Here is a 13,237-nt window from a genome sequence, read left to right on the forward strand (position 1 = left end):
TAACAAAATCGGGTTTATATGACACTCCCAATTTTTAAAGCGTCCTAATAGACCTCTTTATAAGACTTAGTTTATAGAAACAAAAAAATAAAGCGTCCTATCTAAAGGCGTTGTAATAAGTTTATATGACGTTTTTTTACGTCGTAATAAGTTTCTTAGGACATTTTTAATATAAAACGTCCTATTAGCTACTTTATAGGACACTATTTGAAAAACTGTCCTATAAAAACAAATTTTTACAGTTTTTCAAATAGTGTCCTATAAAGTAGTTAATATGACGTTTTATATTAAAAATGTCCTAAAAAACTTGTTAAGACGTCCAAAAGCGTCTTATATACTTATTACAACACCTTTAGATAAGACGTTTTATATTTTGGTCCTATAAATTAAGTTCTATAAAACAATCTATTGGGACGCTTAGAGATTAGGAGTGTCCTATAAACCCAATTTTGAATCAATCATAATTGAATGTCAACACTAATGAGGTGCACCGTATCGATCAACTCCTTTATAAATCGTAATTCATTAATAAACATGAGATTAAAAATATCAAGAATTTAGATTTTTTTTACGCCAACTCTTTTTCTAAAATGATACTTCGCCTTGTAATCATAAATATAATTTTGATCAAGACATGCAGACGTCCAACTTGGGCTATTTATTACTTCATCAAGTCTTCCTCCTCAAACTTAATTAGCAACCACTACTCTCTCTCTCTCTATATATATATATAAACCTTCATCACTTCATGATCATGCATGCATCTTTCATCAATACAAAAACGATTACTGAATTTTGATCAACCATGAAAACATCCCTTCCCATCATCAATTTCATTTTTCTTATTTTCTGTCTTCTCTTGCTATGCCTTCACATGATACCTGCAACTTCTGTTGGCCACCAACTGGCACCAGCAGTAGATGGTAATGGTTCCATTCACAAGTGCTTCCACAAGGAGAAACAAGCTCTTCTAGATTTCAAAGCTCGCCTTCAAGACCCCCTTGGCCAACTCCTTACATGGAGACCTCAAGATGATTGTTGCAAATGGAGTGGAGTCGCATGCAACAATCAAACAGGTCATGTCACAGAGCTTTACCTGCCCTCTTATTTAACCTATAACTTTGGTGAAGCTTTTCTTCCAAGTTTTGGTCTTGATGGCCTTCGAGGTGAGATCAGCCCTTCATTGGTTAACTTGACCTACTTGAATCTTCTTGATCTTTCCTTCAATTCTTTTCATGGAACCATTCCCAGTTCCATTGGTTCCATGACTAAATTAAGGTATCTTGACCTTTCCTTCAATGCTTTGAATGGAACCATTCCCAAATCCATTGGTTTCATGACCGAATTAAGGTACCTCTTCCTTTCCGGCAACTTCCTTACAGGAACCATTCCTTCAGAATTTGGAAACCTCACAAACTTGATAGAACTTGCACTTGGAGGACCCTTTGTAAGTTTTAGGGTTGGAAACCTAGATTGGCTGTCTACACTCTCTCATTTGCAATACCTTGATATGGATGGGGTTTCCCTTGCCAAAGCAAATCACTGGGTAGATGTCATTCTAAGTCTCCGAAACATGTCGTATTTGAGTTTAGAGGGATGTGATCTCTCAGAGGTCATGCATCCTTATTCTTCATTTGTCAATTCTTCTTCATCTATTGAGTTTCTTCATCTTGCTGGTAACAATCTCAACTCATCCATGTATCGTTGGTTGTTCCCATTGGCTAGCAAAAGCCTCATCTCTCTTGATCTCTCTTACAACATGTTGGATGGGATACCCAGATATTTCGGAAATCTGTGTGGTTTGAAAGTTTTAACCCTCTCGCGCAATTCTGGAGTTGGAAAATTCGATGATTTCCTAAACAACTTATTCGGGTGCACATCTGTGTCATTGCTGAAGTTGGAAGCTTCATATAACCAGTTTACAGGGTCATTGTCTGATGAGATCCAAAGGTTTGCATCCCTACAACAGTTGTACCTATCCAATAATCACTTAAATGGGATTATGAGTGAAAAGGTGTGGGAACTAGCCAATCTTACATATCTGGATGTTTCTTCCAATTCTCTTGGAGGAGTTGTTATGTCTGAAAACATTGGAAAGTCGAAGCAATTGCATATAGATCTTTCGAACAACTCATTTGAAGTGATTCCTTCGAAAGATCATATGTTAAACCTTTCCTATGTGGAGTATCTTGATTTGAGCGATTGCAAGCTTGGGCCTCTCTTCCCCAAATGGATTCATAAACACAAAAATCTTACCTATCTTGATATCGCCAATACTAGAATTTCAGACACGGTTCCGGTGCAGTTTTGGAAGACGTGGCCTTCACGATTGTCGTATTTGGATCTCTCTTCCAACAACATCAGCGGGAAAATACCAGATTTGTCGTCGAATTTTAACCTCTATCCGATAATAGACTTGAGTTCCAACAACTTCTCTGGGCCAGTACCCGATCTTCCCTCCACTTTGGTATCGTTAAATCTTTCCAAAAACAAATTCAATGGTGGAATCTCCTTTATATGCCAAATCGTTGACGGGTTCCTATCGTTTCTTGACCTCTCACACAACTCTTTCACCGGACAACTTCCTGACTGTTTGTGGCATTTCAAAGAGCTGCAAGTTCTTAATCTAGGACACAACAATCTTTCTGGAAGGCTTCCTGCTGCTATAGGATATGCTTATCGACTTGAGGTGTTGAATTTATACAGTAATAACTTCTCAGGAGAATTGCCTTTGTCTTTGAAGAATTGCACCGAGTTGAAGTTGTTGAATTTGGGGGCGAACAAGTTTTTCGGCAACGTGCCTGTTTGGGTTGGGCAGAACTTAACAGGGTTGTATGTTCTTATCCTAAGATCAAACAACTTCTTCGGAACCATTCCTTTACAAGTATGTCATCTCGTGAACCTTCAAATCCTAGACTTGTCAATGAACAACCTCAACGGAACCATCCCATCTTGTGTGAATAAATTGGATGCCATGGTTCATGGAAGGTTCGTGCCAACACAGGACTCGCATGCTACTGGGAAGGCTTACAAAGAAAGAGGTGGCGATACAGTTGTTGGTTCTTATATCGACGATTCGATGATCAAATGGCAAGGAAATGAACGTGAATTCACCCGCGATATGGGATTGATAACGAGCATTGATTTGTCAAGCAACAAATTAACAGGACAAGTCCCAAATGAGTTGACGGATCTTCATGAAGTACGTGCATTGAACTTGTCAAGAAACGCATTGCTTGGAGAGATTCCACGAAAAATCGGTGAGATGAAAGAACTTTTAACTTTGGATTTATCTAGAAACAATTTTTCAGGAAGGATACCGTCAAGCATGTCTCAGCTGACCTTATTAAGTTACCTAGACGTGTCATATAATAAGTTGTCTGGAAGAATTCCATCGAGCACTCAACTCCAGTCCTTCGAACCTTCGAGCTATGCTGGAAATGCAGGACTATGTGGACCTCCCCTTACAAAAAATTGTCCCTGAAATTAAGTTAAGGTGGTGGCAGCGTTCATTCAATAATTGCATATGTATGTATGTATGTATAATGTGGTTTATATTTCCTTATTGTTTTCGACTTCTTGTTACATGCATTAACGTTGTTGTTATCTACTTAAGTAGCGAAATATATGTAGTACTTGTTGTACTTGGTAGGGATTTTTAAGTCCCAATTATCATTAAAATTGTCATCTAACACCATGGGTGGCCATTTCTTTGTTATGTGTAAAATAGGTTATCTTGAAGATGAACATTTCAAGATAACCTATTTTAAATATGTATGTATTATTTATTAAAGTTTTATATTTGAATTTTTGTAATTAATTGTAGATAAACATAATTAAATATAGGATAAATATCTTATTTTAAATGTGAAAAGTCTAAAATATAATTAGGATAATCATTGAGTTCTAATAGAATACTTAATTATTATCTTTATAAAAATTTATTTTATTGATATAATTTTTCAAATTTATATTTTATTCAAAAAATAAAAACATTGTCGTTTTCTCAAAAGCACATAAAACCGTATTATATCGACAGAAATAAAAAATAAAACGAAACATTAAAATCGAGATGTAAACGCTGCATTACGTGGGTATCATTCTATTATATTATAAAGTATTTGGGTAAAACTCCTAAAAAAAACCATTTTTAATACATCAAATACTGTTTGATGATGCATATTACTTAAAATTCAAGATTACAAGTAAATGATACGTGGACACAACTTTTTAAAGCTTTTGAATTCGTATAACTAACTGATAAATATAATCAAATACAAAATAAATTAACATTTCATCTTGAAAATAAAGAATCTAAAATCTATTTAGGATAATCATTAAGTTCTGATACATAATTATTATTTTTATATATAAAATAAATTATATTATTAAACTTAAAATAAATTATTTCGTTATTAAACCTAAATTAAATTACATTAAAAAGATTGAACTAAAAATTATCTATACTATATTATAAACTGTTTAAGTAAAACTCTTGAAAACATTTTTAATGCATCAAGTATTATTTAATGATGCATATTACTTAAATTTCAAGATTATATGTAAATGGTGCATGGACACAACTTTTTAAAGCTATATGTTGAATTCATATAACTAACTGATAAACATAACCAAATACATATAAACATCTCATTTTAAATGTAAATAATCTAAAATATAATTAGGATAATCAATAAGTTATAACAGAATACTTAAGTATAATATTTATAAAAAAATTATATTATTAAACCTATAATAAATTATTTCTTTATTAAACTTAAAATAAATTATAATAAAAAAATTAAACTAAAAATTATTTTTATAGAAAAAAACTATTATTAGATCTAAAATAAACTACTTCGTTATTAAATCTAAATTAAATTATATTAAAAAGATAATATAAAAAATAGAACTTTTAAATTGTTAATTTGATACTAATGTCGATAAAAAAAATTATGGGTCTTCAAATTTATATTTTATTCAAATATAAAAAAAATTATCATTTTCCCAAAACTATATACAAAACCGTATTATAAAACAAAACATTAAAATTGAGATGTATCTCGTTGCATTGCGCGAGTATAGTTCTAGTACTATAGTATAAAACGTTTGACAAAAACTCTTAAAAAACCATTTTTATGCATGAATACAATTTATTGATCCATATTACTTAAAATCTAAGATTACAAGTAAATTGCGCATAAATACAACTTATTAAAGTTTCATGTTTGAATTCGTGTAACTAACTACAAATCAAATAAATGATAACATCTTATTTTAAATATAAAACATTTAAATTATAATTAGAATAATCATTGAGTTGTAACAGAATACTTAGTTATCTTTATAAAAAAACTATATTATTAAACCAAAATTAAAAAAATGAATTAAAGAAATACACAAAAATGAGAAATTTTAAATAGTTAGTTTGGTACTAATATCAATATTTTATTTTCAATTTTTTATGATATCTATATATATATATATATATATATATATATTATATATATATATATTATATATATATATATATATATTTATATTTTATTCAGAAATAAAAACATTATCGCGTTCTCAAAACCACATAAAACCATATTATAACATTGACCGAGACAAAAATAAATAAAAACAAAACATTAAAATCAAGATATATATTTGATTACATTATTCAATTACCTTTTTAGTATTCAAATTGCAACTTATGTCTTAAGTTATTGCATCATGTTGCATTTACATACATACATATATATAATTCTAGCAAAGTTGTATCTTAATTATTGGGTAATTATTTTCTTGAACGTGTTACATGTACAATTCTAGCAAAGTTATACGATATATCGTCTTATCGCGTAAATATAAATGTGGTGGGTATAGTAGAGGTCTTTTCCTTGTATTTTATGGGCTATATAGAATTTTGTCAGGTATAACATTAACAAAAATCGTGAAATAAAAAACGTATTAATTTGTATATCATGTTTTAAAGTTGTATCGACATCAAGAATTAAATTTTATTATGTGTCGTTATTCGTTAACGTATAAAACATCATTCCTTAATTCTTTATTTTTTGTTATTTTCTTAGGTCATAATATTCCACGACTTATTTTTATGATATCGAATTTTTAAAATCGTTGAAGTTTGAAAAAACCATCTAATACATACAAATTGACCAAGACTTGGGAGTCTTCCCATTTCTAACCACTTTTAATGTAATTTCTTCTTTAAATTTCATGGAAATTATGTTTTGTTTTGTTTCAAAAAATTCCGTCAAGGTTGAAATTCCTTTGAATCAATGCATCTGTTATTATTTGTAAGAGAATGTTATTTTAGAAATTTTAAAGATTTATAAAAAGTTTGTTCTAGTAGTCAGGGACGGACCCACTCTATTGGATACAGTGACACGAGTCACCGTTCGTTCCTTCGTTATAGTGTGAAAAATTATAGGGTCGTGAAATATGTCACCGGATCATTTTGTTCAGTATGACCATATATATTATGAAACTATAATAGTGACATAAGTTTCTCTTAGTAAAGTTGGTCGCATGACTTTTCTCCCATCCTAGATCTGGGTTTGAATCTCGTTTGTTTATTTTTCTTAGCTTTTAGTTTTTTAATTTCAAATTTACTATGTTTCTGAAGAAAAAAATCGCAATAAAAGACTCGAACAAAAGACCTCAGATATGAAAAACAAAGAACTAACAAATTGACCAATGATGATTTTGTGAAAAATATCTTTATCTTTGTTTCTTATAATCAAATTATCCACAACTTGAAAAAAAAAAATTAGGTCCACCTTTTCGCTATGTTATACTTTCCTTTAAAATAAAGAGAAAAAATAAGATATAAAATAAATAGAAAAATCTCCAAAATTTTAAAAAAAATATAACATATAGTTTATATGGAATTCGTATTCTTCATGAATTACACGACAATTTAATATAGAAAACTGAGTCGACATAAAAAGGGGAAAAATATCAATCAAGTCAAATTTCGTGGTAATTTGGGTGGGTTTTTTTAAGTCATGGCTATCAATAGCATCATTTTAAATCCTAAGAGTCTTTTGGTCAAATTTATTACTAGAAACAAGATTATTCGTGCAATATAACAAGATACATCTTGATTTTAATATTTTATTTTATTATTTATCTCAGTCGATGTTATAATATGGTCTTATATGATTTTGAAAAAGCGTTTTTAATTTTCATAAAATATAAATTTAAAGATATCATAAAAATTTGATAAAAATATATCAATATTAGTATCAAATTAACTATTTAAAATTCCTCATTTTTGTGTAATTTTGTAATTCAAATTTTTTATATTATAATTAACGAAGTAATTTATATTTGGTTTAATAATATAATTTTCTTATAAAGATAACAATTAATTATTTTGTTAGAACTCGATAATTATCCTAATTATATATTAGATTGTTTATATTTTAAAATGAGATGTTTATCATCCATTTGATTATGTTTATCCGCAGTTAGTCATACGAATTCAAATATGGAGCTTTAATAAATTGTACTTATGCATAATTTACTTGTAATATTGAATTTTAAGTAATGTGCATCAATTTACAGTACTTCATGTATAAAAAATGATTTTAAAAGTTTTTATCAAATGTTTATAATATAGTATAGATTAATATGATCGATAAATAAACAGATTTATTTAATTTTATATAATATAATAAATTTGTTCGTTTAAAAGTCTAAATCATAATTATATCAAGTTATAAAACTTTATAAACTAGACATAATTTATTTAAAATTTTAAATATTTCCATATCATGTTTATCTGTATCATTAATATATGTTTCTTGTTTGACCTCTTAGGCATTTTCAAAATTTGATAATACTCAAATGTTTTTTTTATTAACCTGGAAATCCAATCAGTTATGTGAGCCGACTAATCTCAAGACGACCACCTGCTTTACAGATAGCCCGAAATCACCATATTTGAATCTCCGTAGCCACAAGGGGATTTTTATTCCTCCTTGAATTTGAACTTGCGACCACCTCCTCAAATGTTTTTATTAAATTATATATCAAACACAAATATATCAATACGTGATTAATCATTATTTAAATTATTTATCTAAACACTTATCAAGCACTATATATATAAATCTTCATGGTTCATGTTGATGCACCATCATTTTTGATCAACCATGAAGACATCCATTCACACCATCAATTTTGTTTTTGTAATTTTCTCACTTCTTTTGCTATGTCTGCACACTGAAACTGTCACTGCTCTTGGCCACCAATTGGCAACAGCAGATGCTAATGGTGCTATCAACAAGGAGAGACAAGCTCTGCTTGATTTCAAAGCTCACCTTCAAGACCCCGATGGCCGACTCCTTACATGGAGGGTTGAAGACGACGATTGTTGTAAATGGAGTGGAGTCACGTGCAACAAACAAACAACTCATGTAACAAAGCTTGATCTGACCGGTGATTTTGGTGAAGGTCCTCTTGGAGGTGAGATTAGCCTTTCGTTGCTCAACTTAACCTACTTGAACCATCTTGACCTTTCCTCCAATTTTTTCAATGGAATCATTCCCGACTTCATTGGTTCCATGACTCGGTTAACATACCTTGACCTTCATTACAACTATTTTAATGGAACCATTCCCAAGTCCATAGGTTCCTTGACCCAGTTAAGGTACCTCGACCTTTCCGACACCTTCCTTCATGGGTCCATTCCTTTAGAATTTGGAAACCTCACGAACTTGCAAAACCTTTTACTTGGAACCTCTGAAGGAAGTACCGTTGAAAATCTAGATTGGTTGTCTAATCTGTCTCATTTGCAATACCTTCAAATGGATATGATATCCCTAGCCAAAGCAAATCACTGGGTAGATGCCATTCTAAGTCTCCCAAGACTATCATATTTGAGTTTATTTGATTGTGACCTCTCTGAGGTCATGTATCCATATTCTTCATTTGTGAATTCTTCTTCTTCATCTATTGGATCTCTTCGACTCGAGAGTAACAATCTCAACTCATCCATGTATCATTGGTTGTTCCCATTAGCGGGGAATAAACTTCTCAATCTTGATCTCTCTAACAACCTGTTAGATGGGATACCCRAATATCTTGGAAATCTCTGTAGTTTGRCATCTTTATCTCTCTATGGAAACTCTGTAGYTGTCAACYTTTCTGATGTTCTAAACAATTTGTCTGGATGCACATCGGTTACATTGCAAGAGTTGGATGTTTCAGATAACCAACTTACAGGGTCATTATCCAATGAGATCATAAAGTTTTCATCTCTACAAACTTTGACTATATCTCATAATCAGTTAAATGGGACTATGAGTGAAAAAGTGTGGGAACTACCTGATCTTCAAACTCTAGATGTTTCTTCTAATTCTCTTAGGGGAGGTGTTACATTTGAAAACACTGAACAGTCAAAGCTTCGGAAGATAGATCTTTCAAGCAACTTACTCGAAGTGATTCCTTCCAAAGCTCATAACCTTTCATATCTCAAGTATCTTGATTTGAGTGCTTGCAAGGTAGGGCCTCTTTTTCCCAAACAGATTCAAACATACAAAAATATCACCCATCTTAATATCGCCAACGCTAGAATTTCAGACACAATTCCTGTCGAATTTTGGGAGATATGGCCTTCACAATTGACATATTTGAATCTCTCTTCTAACAACATTAGTGGGGAAGTACCAGATCTATTATCAAATTTTGACGACTTTTCAACAATAGACTTGAGTTCTAACAGCTTCTATGGGCCAATACCGAATGTTCCTCCCACTTTGCTATCGTTGAATCTTTCCAAGAACAAATTCTATGGTGGAATCTCCTTCTTATGCCAAATTGTTGATGGGTTCTTATCATTTCTTGACCTCTCCCATAACTCCTTAACTGGGCAACTTCCTGACTGTTTGTGGCATTTCAAACAACTGAAAGTTCTCAATCTAGGACAAAACAGTTTTTCTGGAAGGATTCCTGCTTCTATAGGATATTTGGTTCAACTCGAGGTGTTGCACTTATACAACAATAACTTCTTAGGAGAATTGCCTTTGGCTTTGAAAAATTGCACGAAGTTGGAGTTTTTGAATCTAGGGGCCAACAAGTTTTTTGGTCATGTGCCTGTGTGGGTTGGGGAAGACTTGACATTGTTGTATGCTTTTAGCCTAAGATCAAACAACTTCTTTGGACCCATTCCTTTACAGCTATGTCATCTCGTCAACCTTCAAATCCTAGACTTGTCAATCAACAACCTCAATGGATCTATCCCATCATGTGTAAATAACTTGAATTCCATGGTCCATAGAAGAAGGTTCTTGCCAAAAAATAACATGCACGTTTATGGGAAGCTTTACAACGAAGAAGGTGATATTACTATGGTTGGTACTTATGTTGACTATGCGATAACCGAATGGCAAGGAAATGAACATGAACTCACGAGTACTCTGAGATTTTTAATGAGCATTGATTTGTCAAGCAACAACTTAACAGGACAAATCCCAGATGAAATAACTGAACTTCATGAATTGGTTGTATTGGACTTGTCAAAGAATGCTTTACTTGGAGAGATTCCACGAAAAATTGGTGAGATGAAAAAGCTTTTAACATTGGATTTATCTAGAAACAATTTTTCAGGAGTGATACCATCAAGCATGAGTGGGATGTCTTTATTGAATTACCTAGACGTGTCATACAATAACTTGTCAGGGAGAATTCCATCTAGCACCCAACTCCAGTCCTTTAAACCTTCGAGCTACACCGGAAATGCAGGACTATGTGGACTTCCCATTACGAAAAAGTGTAAGGGAGATGAAGAATCAGAAGCACCACCCCAGAGTGAAAGTGAGGGTGGTGGAGAAGGCATAGACGAGCTTTGGACATGGTTTCTTATTGGTGGGGGAACCGGTTTTATTACCGGATTTTGGGTAGCATGTGGCGCTTTACTTCTCAACCGTCATGGAAGACATGCTTTTTTTCACTTTGTTGATTTCTTGAAAGATTGGGTTTACGTAAAGGTGGCCATATTCATTCGGAAATTGCAAAGGGGTGCATACACATAGTGGTCTATGTTTCGTTTTATTTCTGTTATTTGTGTCATGCATTAACGTTGTTTTCATCTGATTATCGTTGTTCTGATTTTGGTGATAAAGATGATAGCACATGTATTTGGTAGGGGATTTCATGTCCCAATTATGAATAAAATTGCCACCAACACCATGGGTGGCCATTTCATTGTTGTGTGTGAAATATGGCGACGACTCTTACCATGGTAAGCGCTTACCGGGTAAATTGTTGCATACATTGTCCTTTTGGTGGACTAAAATCTTACCTTGTAAGTAAACAATAGTGTTAAATTTTACCCGTGAGCACTTACTGAGTAAGTGTTTGGTAAACGGCCCCTTAGTATTTCCCTTTACCTATAGAACCTAATTTGGATAGTTGTATTCTTAGTGTGGTGTGCTAATATGTTTATATATATAACAACTTGCTCCTCGATTGTCCTATTACCATCAGCTAACAATGCACCAAATTATTAAGCAAATCACAGAAAATTGCAATAGTCAAAATTCACAAGTTAACCAAGTGATTCGATCCATCACTACTAAATTCATAAAACAAACAATAGTCAAAATTCAGAGTCATATATTCATGAAAGAAACAGATGCAAAACAGTAGCCATGGAACTCAAAATGGAGCATGAAATTACAAAATAAAATCAGAAAGAAACAGATGCAAAACAGTAACCATTGACTTCACTAGAACAAATCGGAGTCATGGAATCGAGAACCAGGAATGGAAATCGAGAACCATGGAATCGAATTTGAAGAAGCTTAGAAATCGAAAACCATTGAAGTCGAAATAGATGAATGGAGATCGTACCTTCAGAAATCAAAATCGAAAACCATGGAAACCGTACCCAGAGAAATTGAGGTCGAAGTTATGGAGGCGATGAAGGAAGTTGGCCAACAGATTAGAATAGAGGCCATGATCATTAATAGAGGGTAATATTGTAATTTTACAATTTACTAAAAATCAGAAGTTTTGTCCCATCAAAATTAGTTTTTATCTCATGTTATTTATCTGATTTTTAGTCTGGTTACATACTAAAATGGAAATACTTTTTTCTGTCTCGTCTCCTCCGGTTTGTATACCAAACGTATTCTTAAAGATTATGTAGACGAGTTTTTGTTTAGTTTCAGGAGTTCTGCTGTTGTAAAGTTTTTATGTTTAACCAAAAGATTAAAAAATCAATCCTAAAAAGTATATACGTCCATTCATGGTAACATTTAATTTAATGGGTTTGATTATCGTGAAGTTTATTGTTTGGTTAATTAATAAATAATATATGATTATCGTAAAGCTTATCTATACTATATTATAAAACATTTGACTAAAACTTTTAAAAACTCTTAAAACTCTTAAACTCGTTCATCCCTAAACGATTTCATCCTTATCCGATTTCATCCCATATCTGAATTCGTATAACTAACTGCAGATAAACACAATCAAATACATGATAAACATCTTATTTTATATAAAAAATCTAAAATATAATTAGTATAATCATTAAATTTTAACAGAATACTTAATTATAATTTTTATAAAATTTATAATATTAAACCAAAAATAAATTGTTTTATTATTACTTAAATTAAATTATATATAAAAAATATATATTCTATATTATAAATCATTTGACAAAAACTCTTAAAAATAACTTTTTATGCATAAAGTACTATTTATTAATGCATATTACTTAAAACTCAAGTTTACAAGTAAATTATGTGTAGGTACAACTTATTAAAGCTCCATATCTGAATTTATGTGACTAACTGCAGATAAACACAATCAAATATATGATAAACATCTTATTTTAAATATAAAAAATCTAAAATATAATTAGGATAATCATTAGGTTCTAACATAATACTTAATTATTATCTTTATAAAATGTTATATTATTAAACCAAAAATAAATTATTTCATTATTAGACTTAAATTAAATTATAAAAAATAATAATCTATACTATATTATAAAGCATTTGACAAAAACTCTTAAAACTATTTTTTATGCGTAAAGTATTGTTTATTAATGCATATTACATAAAATTTTAGATTACAAGTAGATTGTGCGTAATTACAACTTATTAAAGCTCCATATCTGAATTCGTGTAATTAATTGCAGATAAACATAATCAAATAYAAGATAAACATCTTATTTTAAATATAAAAAATCAAAAATATA

At 31.1% G+C, this 13,237-nt stretch overlaps 2 protein-coding genes across 2 annotated transcripts; both read left to right on the top strand.

The window, feature by feature from the left end:
- Positions 1 to 874: 874 nt before the first annotated feature.
- LOC112520941 (receptor-like protein EIX2) lies at positions 875 to 3,692 on the top strand. The gene has a single exon (XM_025129566.1). It carries the CDS (start codon positions 875 to 877, stop codon positions 3,482 to 3,484), a length of 2,610 nt encoding a protein of 869 aa, XP_024985334.1. The 3' UTR covers positions 3,485 to 3,692.
- A 4,479-nt stretch (positions 3,693 to 8,171) lies between these two features.
- On the top strand, positions 8,172 to 11,051 carry LOC112520942 (receptor-like protein EIX2). Its single transcript, XM_025129568.1, has one exon. The coding sequence runs from the start codon at positions 8,172 to 8,174 to the stop codon at positions 11,049 to 11,051; it is 2,880 nt and encodes a 959-aa protein (XP_024985336.1).
- The last annotated feature ends 2,186 nt before the right edge of the window (positions 11,052 to 13,237 follow it).

This window comes from Cynara cardunculus (genome assembly GCF_001531365.2).
Source record: "Cynara cardunculus var. scolymus isolate 2C chromosome LG 11, CcrdV1, whole genome shotgun sequence".
NCBI classification, from domain to species: Eukaryota; Viridiplantae; Streptophyta; class Magnoliopsida; order Asterales; family Asteraceae; genus Cynara; species Cynara cardunculus.